Source organism: Anomaloglossus baeobatrachus, chromosome 9 (assembly GCF_048569485.1).
Source record: "Anomaloglossus baeobatrachus isolate aAnoBae1 chromosome 9, aAnoBae1.hap1, whole genome shotgun sequence".
Classification (NCBI taxonomy): Eukaryota; Metazoa; Chordata; class Amphibia; order Anura; family Aromobatidae; genus Anomaloglossus; species Anomaloglossus baeobatrachus.
In genome coordinates this window covers 156,905,005-156,922,838 of record NC_134361.1, presented here as the reverse complement: position 1 = coordinate 156,922,838, position 17,834 = coordinate 156,905,005, and the positions used below count along the sequence as shown (strand labels likewise).

At 47.3% G+C, this 17,834-nt stretch overlaps 1 protein-coding gene across 1 annotated transcript in view; it reads right to left on the bottom strand.

Moving 5' to 3' along the window:
• LOC142251329 (BTB/POZ domain-containing protein KCTD12-like) overlaps positions 1 to 17,834 on the bottom strand; it is a 286,429-nt gene that overhangs the window by 208,161 nt on the left and 60,434 nt on the right. The window contains exon 2 of the mRNA XM_075324021.1: positions 15,621 to 16,483. Coding sequence (XP_075180136.1) covers positions 15,621 to 16,467 — 847 coding nt within the window. The 5' untranslated portion in view covers positions 16,468 to 16,483. The remainder of the gene's footprint in view (positions 1 to 15,620; positions 16,484 to 17,834) is intronic.

The window sequence follows — 17,834 nt, the reverse complement described above, 5'->3', positions numbered from 1 at the left end:
TCGACAAAAAAAATTTATTTGAAAGAAAACTCCCCAAAACATGCCCTCTTTCACAAATTTATTGTAAGAAAAAAACGGGAACGTATCCCCCATTTTCTAGGAGTGCAGACCCTCCATGTGAGGAATGTGGGTGCAATGAATCTGCACCCACTCTCCCCGGGTCCACAGCAGCAGAGTCCATGTCGTAACGGTTGCTACCAAAGCTGCAATGCCCTGCTCATGAGGTAAGGGCATGCCTAATCAGGAGAACTATTCTACATTTCCAAATATTGGTATTTGCTGATATTATTGCTATTCCACCTACTATATATTGGGGATAGGATCTTGGAGATGGAATACCCCTTTAAGTCCAGTTATCCAGCTGAATGAATACTAAACAACAGAGCTCGCTATTTAGATGTGTTTTCTTGTGGCGTATAACGGATTCTCATGTTTGGTAGTCGTTCAGCAGGGCAACTATAAAATCAAATGCCTCCATTTGGAAATGTAGTATATAGCTCTCCTGATCAACTATGTTCCTTACCTCATGAGCAGGGCATTGCAGTAATAATAATAATTTATTCATTTATTTAGCGCTATTAATTCCATAGCGCTTTGCATACATTGGACACACTGTCCCCATTGGGGGTCACAATCTAAATTCCCTATCTGTATGTCTTTGGAGTGTGGGAGGAAACCAGAGTACCCGAAGGAAACCCATGCAAACACGGGGAGAACATACAAACTCCTTGCAGATGGTGTCCTTGGTGGGAATTGAACCCAGGACTTCAGCGCTGCAAGACTGCAGTGCTAACCACTGAGCCACCGTGCCGCCCATTTGGCTTACAGATGCATAACCACCACTCACTGTGTCTGAACACAGGAACTTGAGATGACAGCCGCTCTGTGCATGCGGCAGCGTCTATTGTGAAAGAGAGGGCCGCGGGGGATCAACGCTGCACAGGTACCGTGGGACACCGGGGAACACCGGTGGGGTTATAGGGGGTGACCTGGCAGGGCCTGGGGAGGAGTTTTCTGTCGCATGTGTCATGGCACATGCGACAGAAATCAGAGGAGTAGGGTGAATGCGGCCGGCGCGCTGCTGTGCGCGCGGCCATCTTGGATTTCTGGGAGAGCATCAGGGGGGGGCACTTTGGCGACACCGGGGGACCGGAGGGGACCGGGTAGGAGATTTATCATGTTTGTTCATGCCAGATGGGAGATAAATAATTTTTTACTGACACTGTCATTTACTGTAACGTGATCATCGGTGTACGGTGTATACCTGTGATCACGTGAGCGGGGACCGGAAAAACCGTCCTGAATCAGGATCTCCAGGGTCTCAGCTACGCCTGAAACCCCGGAGATTTTCTGACGCGGGGGGGCGCTATTCACTTATTTCTGCCTTCTGTTTATAAACGGCAGATCAGAATAAGGCTACATTAACACGACCGATCCATTTTTGTGGTCTGCAAAAAACAGTCCGTTTTTTTTCACGGGTGCATCCGTGTGGCATCCGTTTCCGTTCCGTAGACGGTCCGTATGTCATCTGTTTGTCATCCGTGTGCCTTCTGTTTTTTTTGCGTACTGCAAAAAAACTGAAGGAGGGAAAATACATAAATTTACCCAGGATCCATAGCTTCAACCTACATGAGGCGGTCACATGTTCAATCCAATGCCATTTTCTACTGCTTTTCACAGCGTAGAGCGCTCTGGTGATTTTACAGTGCTTGTACACTTCATATTAGTCTTTTCTGTCATTATAATGGCAGAAAGACACATAATGTCCCACTCTCCTGCATTTTGTAATTTTGCACCCTTTGGTGCCTTTCATGTGGCACTAAGGGGTGCTTAGCTTTGTATTTAGCCAAAAAAATGAAAAAAAAAATGACGTAGGGTTCCCCCTATTTTTGTAGCCAGCTAGGGTAAAGCAGACGGCTGCAGCCTGCAGGCCACAGCTGACAGCTTCACCTTGGCTGGTAATCCAAAACTGAGGCAACCCACGCTGTTATTTTAAATTAAATAAATAATTTAAAAAAACAAAAACACGTAGGGGTCCCCCCAAAATTGGATCACCAGCCAAGGTAAAGCAGACAGCTGGGGTCTGATATTCTCAGACTAGGGAGGTCCATGGTTATTGGACTCTCCCCAGCCTAAAAATAGCAGGCCGCAGCCGCCCCAGAAGTGGCGCATCCATTAGATGCGCCAATCCTGGTGCTTCGCCCCAGCTCATCCCGTGCCCTGGTGCGGTGGCAAACGGGGTAATATATGGGGTTAATACCAGATGTGTAATGTCACCTGGCACCAAGCCCTGGGGTTGGTGAGGTCAGGCGTCTATCAGATACCCAACATCACCAACCCAGTCAGTAATAAAAAAAAATAGACAACAAACACATTTTTATTTGAAATAACTCTCCCCAATACATTCCCTCTTTAACCAATTTATTAGAAAGGAAAACAAATCCAGGTCTGGTGTAATCCAAGGGGTTCCCATGACGATCCACACTGTCCCAGTCAATGAAGAGCAGGATGTTCCCCATTGGCTGGGAGAGCAGTGCAGTGACCTGAGCTAACATCAATGGGTCAGCCCAGGTCACTGCAGGGGATGTAAGATGCAAGTGCTGCTGTCAGGAGCGAGGTACATTACCTGCGCTGATCTCCTGCACACTGACTTCAATCATCTTCACAGCCAAGTATCGCGAGCGGCCCGTGACGTCACCGCTAGTCAGTCTCGGGTCGGAAGCGAGAGAAAGTGATGTGACAAGCGGCGGCCATGGAGGACAGTGACAGCGCTGAGGTCGGGACTTCATCACCGCAGGTAAGCCGAGCGGGACCATGTGTGCAGAGTGCCAGGTGGGCGGAGCCTAGCGGGGTGATGTGTGCAGAGTGACAAGTGGGCGGAGCCTAGCGGGGCAATGTGTGCAGAGTGCCAGGTGGGCAGAGCCTAGCAGCGCCATGTGTGCAGAGTGCCAAGTGGGCGGAGCCTAGCGGGGTAATGTGTGCAGAGTGCCAGGTGGGCGGAGCCTAGCGGGACCATGTGTGCAGAGTGTCAGGTGGGCGGAGCCTAGCAGTGCCATGTGTGCAGAGTGCCAGGTGGGCGGAGCCTAGCGGGACCATGTGTGCAGAGTGCCAGGTGGGCGGAGCCTAGCGGGATCATGTGTGCAGAGTGCCAGGTGGGCGGAGCCTAGCAGGACCATGTGTGCAGAGTGCCAGGTGGGCGGAGCCTAGCGGAGTAATGTGTGCAGAGTGCAAGTGGGCGGAGCCTAACGGGACCATGTGTGCAGAGTGCCAGGTGGGCAGAGCCTAGCGGGGTAATGTGTGCAGAGTGTCAGGTGGGCGGAGCCTAGCAGGGTAATGTGTGCAGAGTGCCAGGTGGGCAGAGCCTAGCGGGGTAATGTATGCAGAGTGCCAAGTGGGCGGAGCCTAGCGGGACCATGTGTGCAGAGTGACAGGTGGGCGGAGCCTAGCGGGGCAATGTGTGCAGAGTGACAGGTGGGCGGAGCCTAGCGGGGAAATGTGTGCAGAGTGCCAGGTAGGCGGAGTCTAGCAGCACCATGTGTGCAGAGTGCCAGGTGGGCGGAGCCTAGCGGGGTAATGTGTGCAAAGTGCCAGGTGGGCGGAGCCTAGCGGGACCTTGTGTGCAGAGTGTTAGGTGGGCGGAGCCTAGCAGCACCATGTGTGCAGAGTGCCAGGTGGGCAAAGCCTAGCGGGACCATGTGTGCAGAGTGCCAGGTGGGCGGAGCCTAGTGGGACCATGTGTGCAGAGTGCCAGGTAAGCGGAGCCTAGCGGGACCATGTGTGCAGAGTGCCAGGTGGGCGGAGCCTAGCGGGACCATGTGTGCAGAGTGCCAGGTGGGCGGAGCCTAGCGGGGTAATGTGTGCAGAGTGCCAGGTGGGCGGAGCCTAGCGGGACCATGTGTGCAGAGTGCCAGGTGGGCGGAGCCTAGCGGGACCATGTGTGCAGAGTGCCAGGTGGGCAGATCCTAGCGGGGTAATGTGTGCAGAGTGCCAGGTGGACGGAGGCTAGCGGGACCTTGTGTGCAGAGTAAGAGGTGGGCGGAGCCTAGCGGGGTAATGTGTGCAGAGTACCAGGTGGGCGGAGCCTAGCGGGACCTTGTGTGCAGAGTAAGAGGTGGGCGGAGCCTAGCGGGACCATGTGTGCAGAGTGACAGGTGGGTGGAGCCTAGCGGGGTAATGTGTGCAGAGTGACAGGTGGGCGGGGCCTAGCGGGACCATGTGTGGAGAGTGACAGGTGTGCGGAGCCTAGCGGGGTAATGTGTGCAGAGTGTCAGGTGGGTGGAGCCTAGCGGGACGATGTGTGCAGAGTGCAGGTGGGCGGAGCCTAGCAGCGCTATGTGTGCAGAGTGCCAGGTGGGCAGAGCCTAGCGGGGTAATGTGTGCAGAGTTCCAGGTGGGCGGAGCCTAGCGGGACCATGTGTGCAGAGTGTCAGGTGGGCGGAGCGTAGCGGGACCATGTGTGCAAAGTGCCAGGTGGGCGGAGCCATGTGTGCTGGCGGCGGAGTGCGAAGTGGGTGGAGCCTAGCGGGGTCATATGGTGCTGAGGACGTCAGTGTCGTGGGCTGCTTGGCTGGGGACAGGTGAGTGTGAGTGTGTGTGTGTGTGTGTGTGTGTACATGCCGCGTGCAGGAGGGGGCGGAGTGAGCTGAGCGGGAAAGTGTGGGCTTCCTGCACACGTAACTAGGATAAATATCGGGTTACTAACCAAAGCGCTTTGCTTGGATACCCGATGTTTATCTTGCTTACCAGCTTCTGGCAGGCTGCCAGCGATGGCTTCTGCACACTGTAGCTGTAAAAAGCCCTGCTTTTTGCTGCTAGAACCGTTCTAGAACTATCGAACTTTAGCAAAAAGCGCGAGTTCTAGTTCGATCTAGAACACCCCCCAAAATCACTCGAACCGCGAACTGGAGAACCGCGAACCGCGAACCACGCTCAACTCTATCCAGGACCCTCATCATGGGCACGGGCAGCTGCGGTCTACTGTGGAGAGCACTTGTAGCCCTGCAGGAGGGGACATGCTGCATCCAGGACCCTCATTATGGGAACGGGCAGCTGCAGTCTACTATGTAGAGCACTTGTAGCCCTGCAGGAGAGGACATGCTGCATCCAGGACCCTCATTATGGGCACGGGCAGCTGCAGTCTACTATGTAGAGCACTCGTAGCCCTGCAGGTGAGGACATGCTGCATCCAGGACCCTCATCATGGGCACGGGCAGCTGCGGTCTACTATGGAGAGCACTTGTAGCCCTGCAGGAGAGGACATGCTGCATCCAGGACCCTCATCATGGGCACGGGCAGCTGTGGTCTCCTGTGGAGAGCACTCGTAGCCCTGCAGGAGAGGACATGCTGCGTCCAGCCTTGCAGAGCTGCTGGGTCATGGCTGCACTCCCAGTTCAGCTCTGGGCACAACAAATAATCCCTCACTGAGCCCCAGATCCCAAAAATGAAACTGTTACGGGTCACAGAAAATAGCAACAAAAGCAACTTCTTCTCTACAAATTTCCTTTTTTTCTGTAGGATTGGTAGCTGTGTACTCGTACTGAAGTGGGGAATAATACTGCCAGCTCAGTTTTACCATATAGTGCACATTAAAAAAAAAAATACAACATTGTGGAATAGCGCTTTTTTTTGCAATTTTAACTCACTTTGAATTTTTCCCCATTTTCCAGTACAATATGGGGCACAATGAATGTTATTCTAAAGTACAACTCGTCCCGCAAAGCCCTCCTATGCCTATATTGATGGAAAAATAAAAAAAAGTTATGGTACTTGGCAGAAAGGGAGGAAAAAAACAGAAAATAGCCCGGCTCTAGAGAGGTTAAAGGGGTTGTCCAGGCTTGAGGTCACTATCTGCCTGCAGACTGTAGAGTCCTGATTGTGTCACACCATTATGGTCACATGTCCAGCAGGCATAGCGCATAGTGCGGGCACTGGGAGGATTCAAAAGTCTGACTTTAAGGCTATGTGCGCACGTTGTGTTTTTTCCCGCATTAACGCTGAGTTTTGAACTGCAGCGTTTCAGTGCCAAATTGCATGCGTTCAGCTTCCCCAGCAAAGTCTATGAGGAGTCTGAAAATTCAATGCACACGCTGTGTTTGTAAACGCAGCCTTTTGGATGCCAAAAAGCGCTGCGGAAAAAAAAGCAGCATGTCACTTCTTTTGTGCGTTGTAGCTGAGTTCTCCACCCATTGAAATCAATGATGTGGGTAAAAACGCAACCAAAATGCACTTGGACTGTATTTTTGTTGCGTTCTGCATGCTTTTTTGACAGACAAAACACAGGTCTTTTCAGTCTCTCTCTGTCGATGTCGGTCAATCTCTGTCTGTCGGTCGGTCTCTTTCTCTGTCAGTTGGTCGCTCTGTCTGTCACTCTCTCTGTCTCTCTGTCCGTCGGTCGGTCGGTCTCTCTCTATCTCTCTCTGTCTCTCTCTCTCTCTGTTCGTCGGTCGATCTCCCCCCTCTCTCATACTCACCGATCACGGGTGCGGCACTGCACAGCTGTCACACTGCTCCGGCGGCTTCTCCTCTTTTGAAGATTATGGCCGCTTATTTTTCCATCTCATATTCCATGCTTTCCCCGCCCACTGGCACCTATGATCGGTTGCAGTCAGATACGCCTCCACGCTGAGTGACAGCTGTCTCTCTGAAATCAATCACAGCCGCCAGTAGGCGGGTCTATATTGTGGAGTAAAATAAATAAATAAATAATTAAAAAAATGACGTGCGGTCCCCTCCAATGTTGATACCAGCCAGGGTAAAGCCACATGGCTGAAGGCTGGTATTCTCAGGATGGGGAGCTCAACGTTATGGGGAGCCCCCGAGCCTAACAATATCAGCCAGCAGCCGCCCAGAATTCCCACATCCATTAGATGCGACAGTCCCAGGACTCTACCCGGCTCTTCCCGAATTGCACTGCTGCGGTGGCAATCGGGGTAATAAGGAGTTAATGGCAGCCCATAGCTGCCACTAAGTCCTAGATTAATCATGGCAGGCATCTCCCCGAGATACCTTTCATGATTAACCTGTAAGTTAAAGAAAATAAACACATACACCCGAAAAAATATTTCGAATAAAAGACAAAAAAACCCACCCTCTTTCACCACTTTATTAATCCCCAAATACCCCTCCAGGTCCAACGTAATCCACACAAGGTCCCGCGACCCATCCAGCTCTGCTACATGAAGCTGACAGGAGCGGCCACAGACCATGATTGTTCTCTGTCAGCTCCATGCAGCAACTGAAGTGAGCCATGGCTGGATCCTCCAACTGTGACAGCAAGTTGCCCGAGTGACTGAAGTGAGCTGCGCGATCAGCGATGACATCACAGGTGAGTTGCGGTCTCAGGTGGAGGACTCCAGCTGGCCGTGGGTAACCTGAGTGATGGCACCACTGATCGCGCTGCTCACTTCAGTCACTCAGGGGATTTGCGGTCATCGGTGAGTCCTTCATGGGTGACCGCTAACCAGGACGCGACACACAGACAGAGCCGCAGGATGACAATGAAGTCAGGTGAAGTTCATCCGAGTTCATTCTCATCGCGCAACTCTGTCTGTGTCTGCTGTCAGCGGGCATGTAACAGAGCTGAATTGACCGGGGAACGCACTGTCAAAAATGCATGCAAAACGAATGGAAAATGCATCCAAAATGCATGCTCTTTGGATGCATTTTTTTGACAAACACAGTATTTACATTTGTCCAGTCTGCCAGAGGGTGCGTTCTTTTCCGCACTGCGCACATACCAAGCTGAGGTCACACTGGCATATCACATGTGATGCGATATGCTAATGACCCTCGGCTCCTGCTATGCTATGAGTGTGAGCCATTACACTGTGATCTGATCTTGCGATCAGATCACAGCTGAGGAGGAGAGGGAGGGATTAAGGATGTCAGGCGCTCAGTTGGGATGAGCCCTGGGCCTTGTTGTCTTTTTTAAAGGCGGCCGGATCAGCGGATGAGAGCACCCAATGACCCCTGTCTCCACAATTAGAATAGTAAGTCGCCCGTATTGACTAATTCCTCCCATTAACCAAAAGCACAGTATTATTACAGATATTTTATCTAAACGAGCGGATCTGTCATGAAGTCTGCAGTTTTGTACATGGGGCAGATTTAGGGGAAAGATCTGCTTTAAAACAGAATTTTGTGGTTTAAAATATTCTAGTTTAAAAGTAACACGGCCAAGTTTGCATTTTTATTTTAATTTACTACTTAGAAATAAATCTATGTATATTTTTTTAATTATTGTTTCTAAAACAATGATTGTCATTGCTGACTGGGCGTGGTTAGAGGCGTGGCCATGGGTGGGGCCTAAAAAAATTGTCGCGGCGCACAGTGCGCGCCACAAACTTTGTCCCTCTTTCTCTTCTTTAAAAGTTGGGAGGTATGTGTTTGTTGGTGGAGCAAGCCGACATGAAATGTAAATTGGGGCTGATCTGATCCCACCTGGTAATCCCTGTAGGACTTTTTTTCTACTATACAGGCCTTAATTTGGGTACTTAGTACATTTCAACTGCTTACCTGATTTGATTACTAAATCGAAGTAGTTCTATAGCCTTAAATATTTGTTGACTTTCTGAGTATACTATACAGTGGCTCAGATTGTCAGCTTGTGCCTCATTCTCTTTTTAATGAATAATTTTATCATGTTGATTAATTTCTGATAAAATTCTTTATTAATTCTAATGCGTTCATGCTTCTAATGTTTATAGGTTCTTATCTTCAATCAAAATAAGAACATGGAGTCCTGGAAGTGAGGATTTAGCCCCCTCACAATCCTAATATCAACATAATTGAGTCTGTGTGGGATTACATAAAAATGCATAAGGATTTCTACAATCCTTAATGATGGGCAGACCAGGATATAAAAAAGTACCTGATTGCTGGGCCCGGGCCTGGAATTCTCAGATCTGGCACTTGGGTAATAAAAAAAGAAGGAAAAATAAAAAAGAACACAATAAAGCAAGCACGCTATACTTACCATTCTCCGGCACGGCTGTAACTGCTCCCGTGGCTGTTCATTCACTTTTGATGCCGCTGATAGTTTCATTGCATATAAACTGCTTTCTCCGTGTGAACTTGAAGGTGGTTCATGGCACTGCATTAGTTTACTGATGGTGGTTCTGGGGCAGCATTTGTGTACGGATGGTAGTTCTGATGCTACATTCATATACTCAAAGTGGTTCTCATGTTGCATTTATATACTGGTGTCCTGATGGTGGTTCTGGCGCTGCACTCATGTGTTGACAGTGATTCTGAGCTTGTACACATGTAGCAATCCCTAATGTGCTTCATGGCTATGCTAAGATTAAAAATCTATGGGGCAGATGTTGCCTGGATGATAACTCCGCCTCCAGAGATTATGTTAAATAAAAGGGGTGTTACCAGTGTGAGACAAGTAACTGACACAGAACAGGAAAAGGAAAATTTGTCTTCTTGCAAACACATTTTTTGCACCTCCCTAAACTCTGCTTCATTGCAACAATGTTGCAACACTGTCTGCCTGTGAGAATAAGGCTACTTTCACACATCCGGTTTTTGCTCTGCGGCACAATACGGCGCTCTGCAGAAAAACCGCAACCTTTTTTTTTGCCACCAATTGCGGGTTTTTTTCATAGACTTACATTAGTGCCGTATTGTGCTGGGCTTGCGTTCGGTCCGGTTTTTGCCGCATGCGACAGATTTAGCCGATGCCGCGGCCGGATAGAACGTTGCCTGGAAAGTTTTTTGCTCCGGCAAAAAAAAACGCATCGCGCCGCATCCAGCCGCTGCGGCGCATTTTTCAATGCATGCCTATGGACGCCTGATGCGGCGCGATGCGGAAAAAACGCATCCGCCCGCCGCATGCGGTTTCTTCCACTGTGCATGCTCAGTAGCATGCCGCAACCGGAAAAAAACGGACGGGCCGCATGTAAAAACTTATGCAAAGGATGCAGTGTTTTCGCCGCATCCGTTGCATAGGTTTCACAGCCGTATTGAGCCGCACTGCTCAAACCGGATGTGTGAAAGTAGCCTTAGGCAGAATCCCTGAGAGGAACCCGCACGAGTGTCAGTTATAATTACATACAGCTCTGCAGTGAGAGCAGAGAGCGGCCGTTACACATCACACTGGTAAAGCCACTTCTATTCAAAATAATCTGTGGAGGCGGAGTTATCTTCCAGGAAGCATCTGCCCCATAGCCTGGAAGAGCTCATTCACATAAAGTGATAAAAGATGATACTTCAACAACAAGGCATCTGATAGGAGACATAAAGGTATGACTTTTTTTTAGCTTTCTATAACTTGTATGCCCATGTTAATAGTTTAACCCCTTCAGCCCCCGGGCACTTTCCGTTTTTGCATTTTTGTTTTTTGCTCCTTTTCTTCCGAGAGCCGTAACTTTTTTTATTATTCCGTCAATCTTGCCATATGAGGGCTTGTTTTTTGCGACACGAGTTGTACTTTTAAATGAAACCATAGGTTTTATCATATATTGTACTGGAAAACAGCAAAAAAATTCCAAGTGTGGAAAAACTGCAAAAAAAATGTGATCGCACAATAGTTTTTGGGATGTTTTATTCACCGTGTTCACTATATGATAAAACCGATGTATCTATGTGATGCCTCAGGTCGGTGCGAGTTTGTAGACACCAAACATGGATAGGTTTACTTGTATCTAAGGGGTTAAAAAAAATTCACAAGTTTGTCCAATAAAAGTGGCGCACGTTTTGCGCCATTTTCCGAAACACGTAGCGTTCTTATTTTTTGGGAACTATGGCTCAGTGATGGCTTATTTTTTGCGTCTCAAGCTGACGTTTATAATGGTACCATATTTGCACAGAAGCTACGTTTTGATCGCCTGTTATTGCATTTTGCGCAAAAATTGCGGCGACCAAAAAACGTAATTTTGGCGTTTGGAATTTTTTTGCCACTACGCCGTTTACCAATCAGAATAATTGATTTTATATTTTGATAGATCGGGCATTTCTGAACACGGCGATACCAAATATGTGTATATTTATTTCTTTTTTAACCCTTTAATTTTCAATGGGGGGAAAGGGGGGGTGATTTGAACTTTTAGGTTTTTTGTTTTTTTTTATTTTTTAAAACTTTTTTTTTTACTTTTTTTTTATTTTACTAGTCCCCCTAGGGGGCTATAGCGATCAGCAATCCGATCGCTATTATCTATCTGCTGATCACAGCTATACAGCTGTAAACAGCAGATTCAGTTACTTTGTTTTTCCCTCTGCTCTCGGCTGAGGGAAAACGAAAGTGAAACATCGTAGCTGCAGGCGTCATCACATGACCCTGTGCTATGATGGCAACCACCGATAGTCACGTGATAACGCACGTGACTTCCGATGGGGGCGGCGGTAAGTAAAAAACATGGCCACGCGCATTTAGATCTTGCTGCCAGACTTTGGCAGCAAGATTTAAGGGTTTAATGGCCGCGGGTGGAATCGCTTCCACCCGTGCCATTAACCCCTTAAATCTTGCTGGCACACATGTCAGCTGTTGAAAACAGCTGATATGTGTGCCGACCGCCGCCGCCTGCCCGCGGCAGGGGGCGGGGCTAAACGGGACACGATCCTTGACGGATAGATCCGTCCAAGGTCGTGAAGGGGTTAAAAAGGTCAAAGTAGTGACAGATTCCCTCTCTTTACGACACATGACGTACTGGGTACATCATGGATTGTAACAGGTTAATCCACAGCGATTTGAACAGCTGACATGTGTGGCTATCAAGCACAAGTGGATTCGCTCTCCAATCGTGCCTGTTAACCCTTTACAGCACGCTGTGAAAATGTCATAGCACGATGTAACAGCGGGCCGTGGTAAGCATTCACTTACCCGACTCCATCGGTGACTCCTGTAGCTATCATGAGTCAGTTCCTCTTAGGCCTGCGACACAAATCCGTGCCGCCGACACGTGTTTGTCATTTTTTGCACGTACCGGCGGCACGGAGACACGTTCAGCAATGCTACCCTATGGTAGCAGGCACACACACGTAAAACCACACGGAATGTGTGTCCGTGTGCGTTTGTACGTGTGTGCGTTTTTCTAAGCGCTGTCATGTCAGTGTTTTCTCCGGCAGCATGGGTGTCACACGGCCCGCAGACGTATCACACGGGTGTAGTGTGGATGCGGTCCCGTGTGACACACGCCAGAGAAAACACACGTGTCAGTTAAAAAAAAACCAAAACATTTACTCACCTTCCCAGCCCTACTGTCTCAGCCGCTGCTGCCTCTTGCTGCCGACCGCCGCTCATTATTCTCATTTAATATTCACTTCACTGCCTGGCAGCAGCATCGGGGAGACGGGAGGGCTGGAGACAGAGGATCAGCACCACGGACAGCAGGATGGACCAGGTGAGTATGTAAATTACCGGTTCTACGTGTGCTATCGTGGATAGCACACGTAGAACACACGTGGCCCGCACATACCAGAGACACGTACTTACCTGCACGCAACACGCAGGGGAAATACGTGTCTCTCGGCACGTGTATGATTTTCATGTGAGTGTGGCAGAGGCCCTACAGCCGGCAGAGGGCTGTGTGTCAGAGGAGAGCTGTTTTTATGCAGATCAGAGCAATGCTTCTCTGATCTGCAAGAAAGAATGAGCGATCAGACTGCTGATCATTATAGTTAAAAAGGTCTTAAAAAATTAAAAGAAAATAAAAAAAATCTAAAAGTTCAAATCACTCCTAATTTGCCCCATTGAAAATGAAAGGGTTAAAAAAATAAAAAATATACATGTATTTGGTATTGCCACCTTCAGAAATGGTCGATCTATCAAAATATAAAATCAATTAATCTGATCTGTAAACGGCGTAGCGGCATAAAAATTCCAAACGCCAAAATTACGTTTTTTGGTTGCCGCAAATTGTGCGCAAAATGCGATAACAGGCGATCAAGACATAGCATCTGCGCAAAAATGGTACCATTAAAAACATCAGCTCAAGAAGCAAAAAATAAGCTGTCACTGAGCCCAATATCCTGAAAAATAAGAACGCTACGGATCACGGAATATGGCACAAAAAGTGCGCTTTTTTGGAGTAACTTGTGGGTTTTTTTTAGTTAAACGTAAAACTATACATGTTTGGTGTCTACGAATAAACTCCCAAAAACTATCATGCAATCGCACTTTTTTTTGCAATTTTTTTGCACTTGACATTTTTATGCCATATTCTAGTACACTAGATGATAAAACTTATGGTTTCATTTAAAAGTACAACTCGTCCCACAAAAAAATAAGCCCTTATATTGCAATATTGATAGAACAGTTTAATAGTTACGGCTCTCGGAAGAAGGGGAGCAAAAAAAAAAGGAAAAACGGAAAATCGCTCGGGGGGGGTGGGTGAAGGGGTTACAGGGTTATTCCCATCTCCAAGATCCTATGTAGGTTTAGTAATAATAATATTAGCAAATACCTCCAGTTAGAAATGTAGTATAGTTCTCCTGATATACTATATTGGTTACCTCATGTTCAGGGTGTTACAGGAGCTTACCGTATTTTTCGGACCATAAGACGCACTTTTTTCCCCCCAAATGTTTAGGGAAAGTGGGGGGTGCGTCTTATGGTCTGAATATAGGGCCGGGAATGAGGGTGCTGTGGTGGCGCGGGTCATCGAGGGCACGAGCAGGCTGCAGCAGAGCCTGCCGTGACCACGTGGACCCGCTCATTTAATATGCATGGATGATGGGCGGGGGATAAACAGCTGGCCCGCATGATCACCCCTGGCAACTACAGCCTGGAGTGATCATGCTCGGCTATATTCACTGCCCCCCACACATCATCATCAGCGCGGGGTGCAGTGAATCAGTATATTCACCTGTCACCGTTCCCCTGCAGCACCGCGATCTCCTCCTGGCTGCCGGCGGCCGCTGAGTGGAACCGTCCCCGTACTCCTGCAGCATTGCGATGTCCTCCTGTGCCAGCAGTGGCCGCTGAGTGGAGATTAGCGGCGCGCACAGCGATGACATTATCGCTGTGCGCACGTGTCCACACGCAGCCGCCGCTGGCACAGGAGGACATCACATTGCAATGCTGCAGGGGAATGGGGATGGCTCCACTCAGCGGCGCTGCCGCTGACACACACGGAGGAGGAGCGATGCTGCAGGGAGTGAGGTAAGGTGAGTATAAACGTTTATTTTTTTTATGTGCCACAGGATGCGGGCCGTATACCAGGATGGGGGTGTAGAGCACGATGGGGGCGTATAGCAGGAGGGGGGTATATTATGAGCAGGATGGGGATATATTATGAGAATGATGTGGGGTATATTATAAGCAGGATGGGGGTATATGAGCAGGATGGGGGTATATGAGCAGGGTGGGGGTATATGAGCAGGATGGGGGGTATATGAGCAGGATGGGGGTATATGAGCCGGATAGGGGTATATAGCAGGTTGGGGTATATAGCAGGATGGGGGTATATAGCAGGATGGGGCCATATGCAAGCATGGGTTACCGTATATAGCAGGATGGGGCCATATGCCTGGATGGGGTATATAGCAGGATTAGGGACATATACTGTATATACAAGGCAGGAGGATCTTTACCAGGCTGGGGTACCTTAGTAGAGAATTTGGGGACATTACCCCCATAACAGTGTCAGCAGCATATCCTCGCTCCATAAAAGTGTGTAATGACTCCCATTTTTTGCTTAAAATTTTATTTTCCTATTTTCCTGCTCTAAAACCAGGGTGCGTCTTATGGTCTGGTGCGTCTTATAGTCCGAAAAAATACGGTAAATATCCATAGTTATGACCACACATATAGTCACAGTTAGTTAATTGCATCTCAAATAGGCTCCTCAAGGAGATAATAAGTAAGAATTGTAGGGGGTTTGTGTGCACATTTTCTGGTAATTATTCAGGTTAGTGTGTGATAAAACACAAATAAAAATGTACATGATGGCATTAAAAGCACTACAATAAACCAACTAAAACATTTCATGTCACATTCTAGGGAGTGATAATAAAATCATAGCTGCATATTCCATCTGAGCTGACTAGGAAGTGAAAAACTGGTAAAATATCATTGTGCAAACAATATTATTTGGATATGTTCACATATTGGTTATCTTCAGCGTTTTTTCCTCATGAAAAACGCAGTGTTGGCAGCAGGCAGCCGGAAATGCTCAGTTTGGGAGCTGCTCCATCAACTGATAGCAGCCACGGCTGGATACTGTACATCCCATTCAAATCAACAGGAGGCAGATGTGCAGTACCCGACCACGGCCACTATCAGAAGCTCTGGAACTGAGCATTTCAAGCCGCTTGCTGCCAACGCCAGCACCGAGAACAGCAGATCGGCGTGGGTGCTGGGTGTCAGACCACAGCCGATCAGACATTGCTGACCAATCCTAAGGACAAAAATTTTAAACCAATATATACCGTGTGAAAAAAACAGTCTAGATAAAGGTGACAATAGGAAGGAGAGGCATGGTACGATGAGCTATCTTGTTTCTGTAAAAATCTACATCTAAATAAGAAACATTGAGGAAAATGCAATCTACATGACATTTGGTTTGCATTTGGTCAATGGTAGAAGTTAAAGAAGGTTTCTTCTATTGATGGGTAGGCAAGGAACAAGAAAGGAAGGGTAGAAAGTGGTCTTTTTTCCATTTTGTTGAATCACTCACGGTAAAAAATGTATTCATTGTAAGATGTCCACGTCTTGTCATCTGTTTGATCATCATGAGCAGAAGTGCATGTTCCAGTTGAGTTGCAGGCCACCATATGAAAACCAGCATTCGCCAGTCTGTCAAATACTTGCTCTAAAAAGTCACATTTCACGTAGCACCTTGAGGTATATGTTTCAAGAGGTAGATCGGGATCTTGACTTTCATTGAGTGTTTCTCCAAACACTTCTTTAGCTAATGAGGTCTTACCACAAACCATAATTCTTGCCACTCTTCTGGAATTGGAATCTGTTTGACCCAATATATTAGAGCCACAATATCCAATAGTGATAAAACCAGACCGCTGCAGATCTGGAAGTGATAACTGATTCCCAGCAAGACCTGCAAGTCCATTAACAAATGCCAGATTTCTGGCAACTTCAATATTAGGTGACAGTTCTTCAGAAACGTTTTGAAATGTTTTATTTCCAATAGAGTTCTGGTTACTTACTTTTTGCACTAGGATTTTTACTAACTCAGGAAGCTTAAAGTATTCAGCTTCTCTCTGAAGTCGCATTTTTTCAGGAAAATGATCAGGAAGAACTAATTGTTGATCTCTCAAATAGTCTAAGACATATCGGAAGAGGAATCCATCTCGATCTAAGAAGAATCGACCTTTACTATCTCTAGCTAAAGCTTGGACAGTCTTCTGTGAGAACATCTCCCATAGGCGCGATCCAGGAATGGTAATTAAAGTAAGGTAATGTGTTATATACACTTGGCCACCAACATTTAATTCTATAATGTCTGGAAATTGGGTATTTTCATCTGTTTGTTTTACACAACTTGTATTTTCTGGAAAAGCCATGTATCCTTCATGCAATCTATGTAGGGCAGAAACAAAAAAAATATGTTATTGACTTGTACAGCGTACATTGTAGAAGCTTTCAATGGAAGATACAATTTAAAATTATTGAAACCGATTTTCTTCTATAGGTAAAAGAAACAATAAGAGCATAGGAGTGTTCTTATCTTCTTGTGTTTCTTTTTTATTAAACATGTAACGTGAAATCATAAATTCAAATTCTTTGCATGCAGTGGAGGATTGCACATTGATTGTACATCACTTTACCTTTAATAGATAAAACACTGTCCAGATCATTTTTTCATCACACTGATGTACAGCTTATTTCAGGAGTGTCCTCTATGGCTATGTGCGCACGTTGCGTAAATATATGCAGTTACGCTGCGCTTTGTAGCGCAGCGTAACTGCATGCGTCCTGCGTCCCCTGCACAGTCTATGGAGATTGTGCAGGGGCCGTGCGCACTTGGCGTCTTGGAGCGCAGCGCTTCGGCTGCTGCCCGAAGCGCTGCGTTCTAAGAAGTGACATGTCACTTCTTCCGTGCGCTTTGCCGGCAGCTCCTGCTCTGTCTATGGCAGGAGCTGCAGGCAGAGCGCATGGAATCGGCTTTTCTTTTTTTTCTCTACAGATATTTTCTGCAGCGATTTGAAGCGCATGTGTGCTCTTCAGATCGCTGCAGAAATTTCTGCAGGGCTAGTACGCAACGTGCGCACATAGCCAGAGGATAGTTCTGCAAGCAAAAACCGCATCATCTGCGGGTGTTTTCTGACCACATTACAACCATTTCACCTCTGAACCATCTGGCTTTACCCTTATTTACTTAGTAACTTACACAATGAATCTGTGTCGTTATCAGTGGTTTAAAGTGAACCTGACAGTGGATACAGGCTCCTCAATTTATTGCATCATGTATCAGGCACTGGCTGTATGATCTCAGCCAGGTATGTTTGACTCTGAAACACTGCAGTGTAAAGGGAATCTGTCAGCAGGTTTTTGCTACCTCATTTGAGAGCAACATAATGTAGGTAAAGAGATCCTGAATTCAACAATGTATCACTTAGCTTACTGGATGCAGCTGTTCTGACACAATCAGAATTTTTAGATTTAGCCATGTAGCAGAGCTAAGAGAGCTGCCCCACTCACACTAGGCTCTCTCTAGAGATTGTACATTAGCAGTGAGGTGTCAGAGGAGAGCAAGTGCAGGACTGCCATGTGCGTGACATTTTAGTGCAAACAATGAGAAGTCCTGCTGCTTAAACAAGCATAGCAAATAAACAATTAATTGGTCCTTGACAAGACATGCATCGCTGAATTCTATGTTTTAACCAGTGCAGCTTGCTGTCTTCAGATTACATAGCCAAAACCTGCTGAC